The sequence below is a fragment of the Psittacula echo genome (genome assembly GCF_963264785.1).
Source record: "Psittacula echo genome assembly, chromosome: 2".
Taxonomy (NCBI): domain Eukaryota; kingdom Metazoa; phylum Chordata; class Aves; order Psittaciformes; family Psittacidae; genus Psittacula; species Psittacula echo.
In genome coordinates this window covers 134,890,234-134,905,791 of record NC_137737.1, presented here as the reverse complement: position 1 = coordinate 134,905,791, position 15,558 = coordinate 134,890,234, and the positions used below count along the sequence as shown (strand labels likewise).

Below are 15,558 nucleotides of genomic sequence, written 5' to 3'. Positions count from 1 at the left end.
GAAAGATTGCTGTCTCAGATGTGGTTACCTATACTGTTTTGTAAGTAGTTGAACTATTCCTTTTATTATATGTAATCATGAGTAACAAACATTCTACAGGTACAAATTAAACTGTGCTGCAATTATTTTTTACTAAGAAACCCAGAAACATACATCTGTGTTTTAATGTGCTTAACGTAAACAAACTTCATAACTTAATACTGTGAAATATATCAAAAAATGCTTAATTCTTTCCTTCCTATTTTAGTTATCTGAAATGACTGAAGTGAAGATTTTAACTCAAACTATGATGCCCTGTCAACCAAACCAGCATGAATCAGAAGGAAAAAAAGGTAAAATGCTGCATAAAGATCTGTGTCAGAATTATATTTTCTGGATAGAAGACAACTGAACTTCAAAGCAATGTGGGATAGGATGAATATTATTGCTTCTGATTAACTAGTGCTTAGAAAGTTTGGCTTTCTTCTGTATCACAGTGAGAGCTACATGAAACATTTCTGGTTTTCATATAACACTCTAGAGAAAGCATACAAATTGGCCACAGCTGAGGTGAGAAACCTCCACTAGTAGATTTGCTCACTTATAAGGGTGTACCTGTCTTTTTTCCTTCATTTTGTTTTGTTGTTTTGGGGTTTCTTTGGGGGGACCACAAAACCAAATAAAAAACCCCAAGCATAAAAAGAAAGTCTTCACACAAAATCCTGTTTTTGTGTAAAGTACTTCTGGGTAGAGTAGTACAGATTTGAGTTGCATCCATTAGCCTGTTGCAGGGCTCAATCATGCCATGAAGATTATTGCATGGAACCAATTAAAGAATTTAGCAGTTTGGCTTCGTTTTCCTACTCTTACTACAGTGCTTCTGAAATACTAATTTTCTGATGGTTAGGAATCACTTAATTTCTTTTATGATTAGTTCTAGACAGTTCGTTCTTCTGTCAACACTATCCTTAAATTTTGGTTCTTATGCTTTTGTTTTTGTACTGCCTATCACTCAGTACTCATAAAGCATAACAGTGTTCTTGTCATTGTTTGATAATATAAACAAGCCAACCTTTTACTCTTTTTTTATTAAGAAATAATCCCAGATCCCCGATGTATCCTCATGGTCCTCCTCTGCACTGCTTCCTGCCTAATTCTTCATTCTTAAATATGTCACAGGAGCTGTGACAGTGATCCACATTAGGTCATCAGTTCATTGAGACAGTTTCTTCTGTTCATATCTTCCTGTAATCAGGTATCTCAAATCTCCATCTGCAATCTCTAATCCTTAAGTAATCTCTGGAGACTTGGTTTGTTCAGTTGCTCTTAGTACTCAAGAATTGAAATAATTCTGGTTTTTTGAGTCTTTCGTATTTTTCCTCAGTCTGAGGTTGCCATCACCCAGGTTCTTGAGCACTAATTTTACACTGTCGTGTGATTAATTTGAAAGTTAAGTCTTCCATGTAACCCCTTTCAGGCTCAGGTTTGTTTCTTCTATTTTTAATCTTAGTAAATAGAATACTGTTCTTCAGGCCTAGTTTGGTGTCAGGCTTGTCAAGTTCTACTATCTGTTTCTAATCTTTTACTGATTCTGCTTTGTGGTATGTTGAGACTGTTGTGTTTTACAAGATCTTACATGACTTCTCATCAGATCCTAGTCTCATTTATAAGTCATCACATTGAGTCTTTTTTAGTGGTTAACTGCTCTGTGATGCCTTGCTGAGACGACTGCTCATTTGTCCGTAATGTTAAACTTTTTTCAACACTTGCTTTCAGAGGCCTTTTGTTTGTAGATTGTCATTATTCTTTCCTTAAGGAAAGTTGTAGCACAACTTCAGAGGTCCTGCTGTTCAGCTGCTGTCTACAAATACTTCCATTGCATTGTAAGATTTCCACTGGAACTCCATTTTTATCTCCAGTTGTACCTTAAATTCTAGATAAGAATTTCCATTGTGTATCTGTTCAGTTATCTGTCTCTGCAGTTCTTAAGTGCTTGTTACTGCTATCTCAATCACTTCCTTGCTTTCTTTCAGAATCATACAATACTTCTGAGTTGGAAGGGACCTTTACAGGTCATCTAGTCTAACCTCATTGCAATGAGCAGGGACATCTTCAACTAGATCAGGTTGCTCAGGGCCCTGTCCAACCTGACCTTGAATGTTCCTGCTCCAGTGCTGACGCTGCAGAGCTGGACACAGTACCTCCAGGTGGGATCTCATGAAGAGGGGCAGAATCACCTCCTTTGACCTGCTGGTCATGCTGCTTCTTTTTAATGCAGCCCAGAATATATTTGGCTTTCTGGGCTATGGGTGCACATTGCTGTCTCATGTCCAGTTTTTCATCCACCAGTAACCCCAAGTCCTTGGCAGGGTTGTTCTCAGTCCCTTCGTCTCCCAGCCTGTATTGATACCAGGGGTTTGCCCCAACCCATATGCATGACCTTGCACTTGGCCATGCTAAACCTCACAAGGTTCACGTGGACCTAATTCTCAAGCTTGTACAGGTCCTTCTGGGTGGCATCTCATCCCTCAGGCATGTCAGCTGTACCACTTGAGCTTAGCGTTCTCTGCAAACCTGCTGAGGATGCACTCTATTCTACTGTCTGTGTTATTGATGAAGATATTAAACAGTACTGGTCTTGGTACAGGCCCCTGAGGAACACCACTCATCACTGATATGCTTCTGGACATTGAGCCATTGACCACTACCCTCTGGATGTGACCATCTGACCAATTCCTCATCCACCAAACAATCTATCAAATCAATATCTCTCAGTTTAGAGAGAAGGGTGTTGTGGGGGACTATATTGAAGGCCTCATCAAAGTCGTCTTCATCATATGTTTTTAAACAAGGGAAAAACAAAAGAAAGCCCTAAGTTTTCAAATAAGTCAATTTGATAAAGTGAAATTCTCTGTAATTTCCTACAAATTATCCTAAGGCAAGGTCAGACTTAAATTGCTGTTGGGTTTACTGCTGATTTTTGTATTCTATGTGCAGCATTTCTGCCTTTGTAGAAGAAATAAATCAGTTCTCTGAATTCCGAACCTTAATGCCTTGAACAACATCAAACATTGTAATTTTGTATATTGACAGGAAGGATCAAATACAGCAGGGATTTCCTTCTGAAACTTTCAAGTGTTTCTCTCTCTCAGAAGAAGCCAGATTTTCTTCCTGATCATCCAATTGTACTTGAAAAGCCAGTAAGTACATTTTTTTATTAACTGAAGTTGTAAAACAGTCATGGAGGTTTTGACAACCCATTTGATAGGAAACCTTTTTCTTCTGACTTGCCTCCCAAATTGGTAAAACTGTCAAAAGATAGATTGTACAGTTCGGCTCTGTTACTTTTGTACATGATTTCCCCAGTTGGTATTTGGCATCTTACAATGGCAAGTGCCATAAAAAGGAAAAGTGTTTTTTTTTCTTTGTTTTCCAGAAATTCCAAATTTAAAATCAGAGTGGAATCATATAGAAGCTTTCTACCATGAAATCACAGTACATAGCTTTAGTAGTCTGTGTGAATTCCATATCTGTCTTCTGAAAATAAAAAAGAGCAGTCGATAAATTTCTGGCTTTATGAAAGTCTGGTTTCAGTGTTGCCCATGCCTCAGTGTCCACTGATGAGCTTAATGCAGTTTGTGTTAACATTCCTGATCTGTGTTGTTGGGGAGAAATGAGTAAAAATGAATAATGAATGTGAAGGATATCCAGGAGTGCCACCTTAACCTGTAAGAGGAAGTAATCCTCAAAGACTTTGTATGCTTAGAGAAAAGAAATTAATGCCTTGCATTTCACACATCAGGTATGGGAAAACATTCTTGGGTATAAACATATCAAATCAGGCTAAATACTAGGCTGCCTTTGAGGCCATAAGGGTGTAGTTCTTCCAGAAGTAGGATTCCTATCCTGGAGAAGTATGTCCGGATGACTGCTGTGTTGGCCACAATTTGAGACAGTTTTAAACTTCTGATCCTTGGGAAAAAAAAAAAAAAAGTTAAACTAATATAAGACAGAAATTGCCCTTCCTTGATCTTACTTTTGACATGTCCTCAAGGTGAAAGCTTTACTTGTTTCAAAGCCTGCCTGCAGATAAGGAAGTTACAACTCTTGACTTTCCCAACTTCTTTTCTCTTCCTGTCACTTGAGTTTCCACGGGGGCAAATTTTGATAATATATACATTTTCACATGGCTATGTTCGTAAGTAAAGGAGAATCCCTGCAGAATGTAATCAGTGGACGAATGAACTCTAAAATTGCTCATGACATGGCAAAATTGCAAGTAATTTGGATAGAGGGAAAGATGGATAGTAAAAACTGGTGCAAGCCAAGATGGGTTGCATGTGTGTTAAGAGATTGTTTTGGGGCTGGAGGATCTGTGTCTGTAGGATTCAGTTATATATAGTTGTGTTGTTAGAAATAAAGAGTAACTGACTGTGAGGCCTGCTCTTAAAGTCTGTCCTCTGCATATGCTAGTTTATCATACATATAAAAAACCTGAGTTTTCTGATTCTATTCAGCTGCAAAAGGGGATGGGTAAATTAGAAACCCTTATTAGGCAGGATATTGAATTAAAATAACATAAAGTGTATCACTTAGCTATCATTACTGGTGTCTTAAGCACAGAGTATGGATGGTTAAGTAGGAAGCTAAAGGGAAAATAGTCCTGTTATTAAAAGAGGCAAAAGCTGGAGAATTTGCTGTGTGATCCTGGAGAGTGTTGAAAAAGGTATTGCAAGTATACTGCTCTTGTTAGTATATAAGGGTAGTAGTATGAGCTTTCCAGTCATACTTCGGAAGAAACTTGGTTAGTGATAGTCTGCATTTCTGAATTGACTAGAATAAATGTTTTGTTGTTAATATAGGGTAAACCAGCCACTCTTGTATTCCAGTGTTGAATTTTGTGTAGACATTGAATTTTTAGTAATTTGGGAATTCGGCAGCATATTAGCATGAATTAAACATTTAAGCTATTTGGATGTGAACTGTCTTAAGATACATTTTGTATGCCTGCATGGATATACCTGCTTTTTTTTCACTAGGCAGTTTCCTTATTGGCAAGGAAGAGAAAAAAATTACCATTGTTTCCAAGAGTGTTGTAAGATCTCAGTTAAAGTATAAGAACCTTGCTAGAAATCCCAATGTCAGTGAGCTTGTATTTAGGAGCATGTGGTTGTCAACAGTTAGCCATGGAATTGACTATTCAGGTAGTCCTTGCCCATCTCAGGACTTTTCCCTAGTTCTGATTTTTTGAAGTTGCTGCTGAAGTATATGCCCATTGTTGAGTGAAAGCCGTACTTTCAGATGGAGAAAGCTCCCTAGAGGTACAAGGCAGATGCTGTTGTTGCCATTAGCAGGCTGTGGGTTGCATTTGTCCTGAAGGACACTGGGGTTTTTTGAGACATAGGGATCAGGTCTACCTATACATAGCTCAGCATTTGAACTGAAGTCTCTGTGTTGACAACGTCTTCCAGAAGGATTTCAGCTGAAGTCTGTATGATTAATGAAAGTAGAGCTGTTTGCATCAATCAAAAACCCCAAACGTAACAAAAGAACAAAAACCAAAACCAAACAAAATTGTTAAATGTATGTGGAGTAGAAATGGGTTATAAGCAGACCCATAAAAACTTCATTTAAATGACCTCATAGAATGGAAGTAATTTGACGGTTTATTTGTCTTACAGGAAAGGAGCAGGCCTTTTACTGACATGTGCAAGAAGTGACAGGTTGTTTGGAAAATGAGAAATCCATCAATGAAGGAGCTACATGTGATGTAGATCTTTAAAATTTTTGAAGGTACTTGGGTGCCTACAGATGAAAGTAGAACCCAGTGAAATTTATGAAAAAGCCTGTAATTGCCTGACTGCGTTAAAAGCCAAACCTTTAATTTGTAAAGCCTGAGATAGTAATAACAATTACAGTGAAAATAAAAAATTCCACATTTTACTGTGGCAGAATTTTTTCCTTGAATTGTCTGTGTTACATAACCATTTAGTGTGTCTGACCATAAATTCTAAACCAATGCTTGACTGGAGCTTTTTGCGTGCTCTCACCACCCTTTGTTAGCACTAATAATGGAATGATACATACTGCCTTTGTCAAATTTCAGCTGTCTTAGGGTATGTGCCCCTCTAGCTTATTTTTTCCCCCCCGAAACATCACTGGCTTGCTTTCTTAATTTGAAATCTCAAACTTGACACAAGGTAGTACATCCTTAGTATATTATGGATACGTACCTTCTTTCAAATTACAAAGTCTTTTGCTACAAGTTTCACTAAAACATGAAATCTATCTCATCATGGATCATATAGAATAGTTAGGGTTGGAAAGGACCTTCAGATCATCTAGTTCCAACCCCCCTGCCATGAGCAGGAACACCTCACACTAAACCATGCCACCCAAGGCCTCATCCAACCTGGCCTTGAACACTGCCAAGGATGGAGCACTCATAACCTCCCTGGGCAACCCATTCCAGTGCCTCACCACCCTCTCAGGAAAGAATTTCTTCCTTAGATCCAATCTAAACTTCCCCTGTTTAAGTTTGAACCCATTACCCCTTGTCCTGTTACTACAATCCTTAATGAAGAGTCCCTGCCCAGCATCCTTATGGGCCTCCTTCAGATACTGGAAGGCTGCTATGGGGTCTCCACGCAGCCTTCTCTTCTCCAGGCTGAACAGCCCCAACTTTCTCAGCCTGTTTTCATATGGGAGGTGCTCCAGTCCCCTGATCATCCTCATGGCCCTCCTCTGGACTTGTTCCAACAGTTCCATGTCCTTTTTATGTTGAGGACACCAGAATATTCCAAGTGAGGTCTCCCGAGAGCAGAGTAGAGGGGCAGGATAACCTCCCTTGACCTGGTGGTCATGCTGCTTTTGATGCAGCCCAGGATACGGTTGGCTTTCTGGGCTTCAGGTGCACACTGCCAGCTCATGTTAAATTTCTCATCGACCAACACCCCCAAGTCCTTCTCTGCAGGGTTGCTCTGAATCTCTTCTCTGCCCAACCTGTAGCTGTGCCTCGGATTGCTCTGACCCAGGTGCAGGACCTTGCACTTGGCATGGTTAAACTTCATAAGGTTGGCATCAGCCCACCTCACAAGCGTGTCGAGGTCCCTCTGGACGGCATGCCTTCCCTCCGGCGTATCAACCGAACCACACAGCTTGGTGTCATCGGCAAACTTGCTGAGGGCGCACTCAGTCTCACTGTTCATGTCACCAAATCTCACTGTCCATGTCACTGAGACATCAGATCAGAGCAAGAGAACTGCCTATGTTTTGCATTCCTTGAAGTTCTTTGAAAATAACTGACCCGTGGTTTTGACTTTGAAAAGTGGAAGTAATGGACAAAACTGAGGAACAAGACAGATTTTAATCATGTCTTATATGGGTAAATGAGTATACCAAAGCATAGTTTCTTCTGTTACTTCCTTAAATTAGTAGAGTATTTCACAGAGAAGTGGAATGCAGTAGTTTATGTTCTGAAAGCATCCTTCAGATGGCGAGTGTCAATAATAGATATTTGTATGAATACAGTTGCCCTCAAAACCCTTACTCAGACCCACAGCAACATCATCTGGGCACTGAAGGCAATTTTCTAATATGTCGCAAATGATAGTGGAAGCTAAATGAGAATGTATTGACTGGTAATCGTAAAAGTGCAGAAAACTTTCAAGTTGCATTTGATAGACACTAGATTTCTTTCCCTGAACTACTCAAATAAACTTGTTTCAATTTAGGATTTTTTTGATGTTTAGTAGCACATAGTCAATTAGAATAAAGTTGCAAGTATATTCTATTATTTGTATGTTTACAAGTAATGTTACAGAGAACTGAAATCATTGGTTGGTTGATTGGTTGGTTTTTAATCCCTGGGAAATTTGTGAGTCCTATGGATCTTTTTCTGCAGTATGTGTTGAAGGCAATCTCTTTGTGTAGCTCTCAAAACTCTTAAGTGAAATGTCTCAAATGTATTCTGGTGTGTGGTTCATCAAAGTGTTTGTTTACTGTCGTGGCTTAAGCCCCGCCAGCAACTAGGTACCACGAAGCCATTCGCGCACCCCCCTGCTTCTCTCTCCCCAGGCAGGATGGGGAGAAGAATTAGAAGAATGTAAAACCTGTGGGTTGAGATAGGAACAGTTTAATAATTAAAGTAAAATGTAGTGATAATAGGAATAATAACAACGATAACAATATTAACAATAGTAATAATAGGGAACAAGAAAAAAACGAGCAATGAAAATTCAAAAAACACAGTAAATTGCTTACCACCACTTGATTGATGCCCAGCAGAGAGAAATAACTCTATCTGAGCTGAAACCAGAATATTTACTAGTAAATATACAAAGCAGAATAACTATTAGAAAGACATATGGCCTACTAGGACTTTCCTTCCCCCCCAACACTCAATTGATATGGAATTCTAAAGCAGGTTATTTAAGAATAATTTTAATATGGCTTTTCCAGTGGAAAGGAAAAATGCCATAAACCTCAGTGTACTCAGTGTAGTGTGTCTGTTTTCACTTACAGATTTACCCTGCAGCAGAGTCACGTATCACTATATTTCCTTTGTCTATAGATCAGTAATGACAAAAGAAAACATGCCATACAGTAGAGTAGCATCTTTGATAGGAAAAAAGCCAGCCACATCTTGAGGTGTATGAGTAGTTTTACTTTGCTAAAGACAAGAAACCTTTAAACTTCCACTGGTATGTCATTTTGTGAGTATAATATGGCTATTTGAGTGCCTTTTTTTAAATTAACAGATCTGTAGTTGGATCATGTCAATCTGGGAAAGCTTTGGACTTCAGTATTAAAAGCATTCACTTTTGCTGAGTTACTGTAAGAATATTTACAGGTGAAATTTGTCTTTAACATGGGCACCTGTCATTTTCTGACACCCATATTTGTGTAGAGAATCTAAGTTCCCTTGACTTAATTGGCAAAGGATTTGATTCAATAATCTAATGCAAATATTTTCTGAGTGGTAAGGATATAGGGTTCAAAGCAAATTGTTTGTGAGATGTTAAGTCTGTGGATCTATAATGGTTTGACAGACAGGTAGATATGTTTCCTCTCATGAGGGGAGGGGCTAGAGGCTGAAGAGAAAATGGTACTTGTCTTGTCCTAGGCAGAAAATATCTTGTATGAGTGAAGCTGTGTTAACACAGAAAGTTGTCCCTATGTTTACTGTCCTAATTAATGACATAACTTCTCTGAAGCATAAGACATGTATGAAAATGTTTGTGTTCATGCATGTTCGTGTTCATACCTGTTTGTTCTGTAAAAGGAGAAGATAGGAGCGTTAAGTGACAACTGTTTATTAATGCAAGACTAAAACTTTTCACAAATATTTAGTCATATCAACCAAGATGAACTTTTCTGTGACAGTTTTCACTGAATATATACAGTAAACAGTTAGCATAGTTGCCTTATTTCCGCCTTTAGGATGCATCATTTCACTAAAGTAGTCACAAGAAGGTCATACATGTGCAGTTTTCCGTATTTTAAAATGGAAAAGGTCATGTCCAAAATAAGAAACAGTATCACATCATAAACTTATAACCAGGCACACCTGGACACTGCTATATGAATGTTACTGCAATGAAAGACAATGCAACTTTAACATTACTTGGAACCATAGCTTCTAGTTGTTATTGAGGACCCACCACGATGCTGAAAGAGAGGGGAATTTATTTATTCAGTTGTTAACATAAACAGTATTTCTTTTCCCACCTCTTATAAACACCCTAAATAAAATAGCTATGACATATATAAAGAAACAGCTAATACTACTTTATTTGAAAGCTGCATACCATCAAGGACAAAACCTCTCCAGGCAGGGTAAGAATACTTAAAATAGTAAGAGAGCTGAGTCTTAATTGGTTGGGGTATGGCTTCAGCACAAGAATTTATATGTCCTTTTGATAACATCCAAAGAAGCATCAGTATGTCATAGGTGCAGCTGCATAGAATTAAGCACCCAGAACCCAGAGAGCAAACCACATAAATCCTCCCTCCTGTTTTGCTGTGTGTCTCAGTGCTTAAGCCAAGCACTGTGTTCCCTGGGTGGCTGTGATGTCTTTAGTGTCTTTCCTGCTGACATATTCAAAGCTGGTGTTCTTTTCACACAGCTCTAGGGCTTGAGTGTTTTGTCCCAAAAGCAAGACAGACTTGTAAAATGTCATTCCCGTAAAAGAAGATCTGTAATCACCACATTATAGATGGAGCTGGAGTGAAATACATCTGTATTTCTCCAGAGTCCCTACCTTTTGGCCTTTGGAAATTGAATGTTCTGCAGAGGAACTGCAAGATTTATGGAGAGAGACAGGATGGGAGGAAAGGAATCATGACTCTATGTGAGATGCCCAGTTCCCTCAGTGGAAGGGCGTACTAGGCTCAGTAGGTTTTGCACTACACAGTTTGGGGATTAAATTCATTAACACAGTTGTTTTAGTGAATGTCCATAAATTTGTCAATTTATGCCATTTTCATCAAAAATGTTATTCTTGAAGAATGGTGAGAAGATACTTAAGAATCTACCTGAGTTAGTGCTAAGAAAGCCTACTAGTCTCCCAACACATCATTGTATTAATGAATTTGGGGAAAAAAAATGCCAATTGAACAGTTTTATTTCATGGATTATAGTGTCAGTAAGTGCTGAACAGTTTTCCCCTAGCTTTTCTTCACCAAAAGGTTCTCTAGTGTCCTAAAGCCCAGATCTTACATAAAAACTGTGCATTCACTGAAGATGAACTGATTCATGCCACCCTGGTAGATTGGCCTGAAGCATACTTGGTTGGTTAACAGGTGTGTGAGTGATTATAATAGGCTGAGGTTCCTGTTAACTGATGGTAAATTAATTTGCTTTAGAATGATACTGGATCTAACACTGTTGAGGACTCTTTCTTGTCTTCCTGACTTATTCTTAGCTGCATAAGCGCACATTTATATATTAATTGGTGGAGACTCTTGAGTTGTAATCTTTGATTGAATCAGATTCAGATTAGAAGTTTTTCAGTTCTTAGTTACCTGGATGTGTAAAAAGATGGGGATGTGTCAGAGCTAGAGTAAATTTGTTTTTAAAATAGAGCCTCTATATGTATTAGTGGCAGAAGGGTTTTTCTCCCTGATTTTGCAATGGTACTACAGTGTCTAAAATTCTTTCATAAAGTATACTTGTAGGATTGCAGTCATCATTTTTTACTTCAAGATCATTTTCTGTCTTTCAAATACAAATACAATTTATATAGATCAAACATGGGAAGTACTTTCATGAAACAAAAGTTCAAATTTTTGAGCAGATTTCTAAATTACAGGTAATCTATAGAGCTGTAGAAAAAGCACTGAATGCCATACTCCCCACTGCCCCCCAGCAAGGAGTGCACAGTGAGAAATGCTGTTTCTATGGCAACTGTGCTGCAGACTGAAATCCTCTTAGCAGGCAGAGTAGATGCTTTAATGAGCATTTTTAGTCCAATTTCAGGTACTTCTATATGTAGGCATTTAAAAATTATGTTTGCATTTCATTTTACGTTAATTGTACCTTAGCTGTGAGTGAACCGCCCCTGGAACATTCCTGGGCCATGTGCACTTTAGCTCTTGGACACCAAGAAGTTAGGGAAGAAACTGCATTGTTTCCTTCAGCCAAGTTTGTCTTAAATCCAGCAGTCTCCCAGTAAGACAGAAGATTTTAATAGATTCTTGATTCATTAAGTACAATCTCCTGATACTGCGGGAATCCCTGGCATATAATCGTGTGTCCAGATCAGGCTCATGAGGTCTGAAAATGGGTTGGCTGCTTTCTTTCAAGGTGAAACCCCAGGTACAGAACTATGTAATATTGTCTTCTTTTTTTTTTTTTTTTTCCCTGCTAGGTGGGATTTTATTATTTTAAATGTGTTCTGAGCTCAGACATAGGGAAATCAGGGTTTCACTGTAATAGATTTGTGTTCCCTAACAAAGATTTGCTGTTCTCCCGCTGTAAATATGGGACTGATGCTTGCTTTGCTTCATCCTTCACCCTTTTGAGAAAGATAATGTTGCATGCTTATTGGTTTTGTATTAGAAACAATAATTTATAATATTTTAATACCTTGCTGTTTCAATTTTTTTTTCTTTAAACACAGCAGGAAGCAATAGGTTAGTAAATGTCAATTATTAGTAATCAAGGATCCCTTCAATCAATGTAAGTATTAAGTTGATGAAATCTTCATCAGCATTTTTCTGCCTGAAAATCTTACACAGGGTCTATTTTACGATTCACAAATACTATTGTTTAGATATTTTCTTAAATAGTATATGCTAGCATAACTTTGCACTATATAAAATAAAGCATTGTGAGTCTCATTCTTGCTGATGCACTTTACATTTCTATGCTTAAAATAAAAACATTTGGATTTCCTCTCTCCTCCATATTTCACCAAAGATGATGTGACTAAGGGTGATATTTTGCAGTAGTCCTGCATAGAGAACACACTAACGTAGCAGGATTCTTCACATGGAACAAATAAAATAATGTGAAATATTGGTATTTACCAGGGACTAGCATTGTTGTCATGAGCTCTGGAGCTTCCAAGAAGTCCACATTACTTCTTTGGAATGTCTTGCTGTAATTCATTTGAAGGTGGCTAAATAATTGTAAAAAAATAAGAATATATAATTTTTTTTTAAAGGGGCTATTTTTTTTTTCTTAATGAGCATTAGAAATTTTGCAATTAATGCTGTATCAGAAATAACTGTGCTGCAAAACTTCGGCAATGGTGATAGTAGGAGAGGAGACCAGATGAGCTGTGAAGTGCTTTCATGTTTTATTAAACACAGGTTGACTTCTGTGCAGTTAACTGCCACTCTGAGGCACTGGGTGACTGGTTGAGCCAGTCTAGCGTTGACGTGTTTTATTGAGTCTTAGTGAACATAAGCTTTGAACTGGGGTTTTGTTCAAAAGGAAAGCAACTAAACTTCTAGAGACTTCTTCAGAATGGTTTCTTGTCTCCAGGTTTAGGACTATAGGGTTTGTTTGGGTTTTTTTAACAGTAAATTTACTTAAGGAAAATCTTTTTGTCTGAATTTCTCAGCCGTCTGCCTCCTACAGGCTAGAATTTGCCTGGTAGGACTTTTAATCACTACAACTTCTATTCAAATTAGCTTCGTCTTTCTGACATTTTTCTTTACATATGTTAGTATATTTAAGTCTTTAGCAACCAAAATATTGTTCTGAAGTATTGTGATATATTTAGCAAGAGATCACTTAGCCTTATTTAAAGCAATTTTTGTTCAGTCTTTCTACATGATTGCTTTCTAATCTTCAAAATGGTATTACAAAACCAAATCAAACCAAACCCCCAAAACTTACCTATTCCAGGCATTGCTGTTCTCCCAGAACTCATAAACAATGAAGCGGGAATCACTTGGAAGCTTCTGTATGGAAACACTATGAATTGTAGAGTAGAAATTGTAGAATTTAAAGAAACATGGCAAAGTCATTGGACGTACACATCTTATTCCAAACTGCTTAAGAGTAGCACCAAATGCAGTGCTTTTTGGGAAAAAAAAACCAAACCAAAACTAAAAAAAAAACAAAAACAAAAACAAAAAAAACACCAGCCCAAATAATAAATGTAAATAAATGCAAATTATGAGCTTTTTTTTTTTTTTTTCCTAAAAAATGTCTTGGAATATTTTCATGGCTTTTTTTTTTTTAATAAACATTTTACTTTACTGCACTTATGATGGACCCATTTATGAAACTCCTTTTTCATATTGCTCCAGAAGTGTAATTTATCTAAAGAACTGCTAATCAGTAATACAGAAAATTAATCAAATAACTGTGGTTCAGAGAAAATCGGCAAATACAGCGTATCATAGAATCACAAAATCACAGAATGGTTAGGGTTGGAAAGGACCTTAAGATCATCTAGTTCCAAGCCCCTGCCATGGGTAGAGATGCCACTCAAACTGATGTTTAGACGTGTAGCATAAAAAGTATATATACATATTTCTCAGAGTGCCCAAGTGTGAGACTGCCGATCTTACTACTGACGTCCTTGAAAACTGGTCTCAGATTATATTTCATTCTGTGAGAAGCAAAAATTGGTACGATTTATCGTCTTTCTCCTGCTCTGTGTGAAAACACATTGTAAATTGGCAAAAATACCAAGAACTGTTGGAAAAAAGTCATATGCAGCTACAGTAAAACTCAACCGCTAGGTGGCACTACAGACTTACCAAATGCCGGTAAATCTGGGAAAGAAAGTCAATTTTTTGCCATCATTTGTTAAGTTGCGTTCTGAAGTCATGTAAGCTCTCTCCCCTGACAGGGTTGCACTCACTGCAGTGTTTTGCTGGATGTTCGTTTTTGGAGGAGGGCTGGGCAGCTTCTCATCTTTGTTTTTTCCAGCTTTTGGTACAGAAGAGAGTTTTATTTTCATAGAATCATAGAATGGTTTGGGTTGGAAGGGACCTTAAAGATCATCTAGTTTCAACCGCCTGCCATGGGCAGGGACACCTTCCACTAGACCAGGTTGCTCAAAGCCACATCCAGCCTGGCCTTGAACACTGCCAGGGATGGGGCAGCCACAGCTCCTCTGGGCAACCTGTGCCAGTGCCTCACCACTGCAAAATAGGTCACTCTTTTCTTCTTCTAGCTAATTTTACTTTTTCTGGTCTGGGTGAACACTACTGATACAGTCCTAAGTGTGACAATCAAAGAACCACAAGGCTCACAAATTAGGGATGTGACAGTCAGCTTTGGAAGCCTTTGAAGATACAGGAAGAGCCTGTATTGTGCACACATTAAGAAAGTATTTCTTCCAGAATGTTCTGTAGTGTGTAAAATAAGCATCTTTCTCCAGCATGTTCAATTAAGAAATTCAGTACACTAGTGAGTCATTAAAATTTATTCTTAACACAGCTCTAATGTTTTCTTTAATTCTAAAAGGAGCAAAGCAGAAATACCCCCATTAGTTGAAAAATTTGCTTTTTAGTTTTTCCCATTATTATGAATGAAAATTTTAAAACTGTAGCTTAAAGGGAAGATTCGGGAAGATTCTGAAAGATTCTGAAAACTTCCAACCAGAGAACTGGCAAACAAGGTGGTAAGTTGTTCACTTGCCAAGTGAGCGCAAATGAAGGATGGCAAGTGAGTCTTCCAATATAGCGTGTCAGCCTAGGATCTTCCAGAAGCCATGAATTGATGACCTGCAGAGCTGAGAAGCCTTAGAAGACTGTTTAGGATCTTTGAGATAGTCTGTGTTGACATTTTGTGATACTACTTAGCCTGCACATACACTTTGACATGTCTGTGGTTTTAGTTGTCTTTGAAAAGCTCTGCCTTACACACATGCCAGGAAAGAGGATGTTACAAGTTCTCTCTTCATAAATAATCCAGCTCCACTTAAAAGGTATTCAAGAAATTAGGCTGCATTCCTTCCTTCAGCCCAAGCACAATAACGTTGTACTTACTGCAAGCAGCCACCCTGAGTAGAAGCGGATTCTACATACTGCTTCAGAGCAAGCCGGAATTCCTCAATTTCTTCTTCTATCACAGACATTTGACGTTGGACAATCATTATGTGCTGATACAAG

The 15,558-nt window shown here is 38.1% G+C and overlaps 1 protein-coding gene across 1 annotated transcript in view; it reads right to left on the bottom strand.

Annotated features, from left to right (window-relative positions):
* Positions 1 to 9,619: 9,619 nt before the first annotated feature.
* The window catches only part of NECAB1 (N-terminal EF-hand calcium binding protein 1), a gene marked incomplete at its 3' end in the record, with an annotated part of 54,918 nt that continues 48,979 nt past the window's right edge, over positions 9,620 to 15,558 (bottom strand). Inside the window, exons 10-13 of the mRNA XM_080610651.1 lie at positions 15,436 to 15,548; positions 13,328 to 13,405; positions 12,511 to 12,602; positions 9,620 to 9,648 (exon numbers count right to left, since the gene is read on the bottom strand). Coding sequence (XP_080466777.1) covers positions 9,620 to 9,648; positions 12,511 to 12,602; positions 13,328 to 13,405; positions 15,436 to 15,548 — 312 coding nt within the window. The remainder of the gene's footprint in view (positions 9,649 to 12,510; positions 12,603 to 13,327; positions 13,406 to 15,435; positions 15,549 to 15,558) is intronic.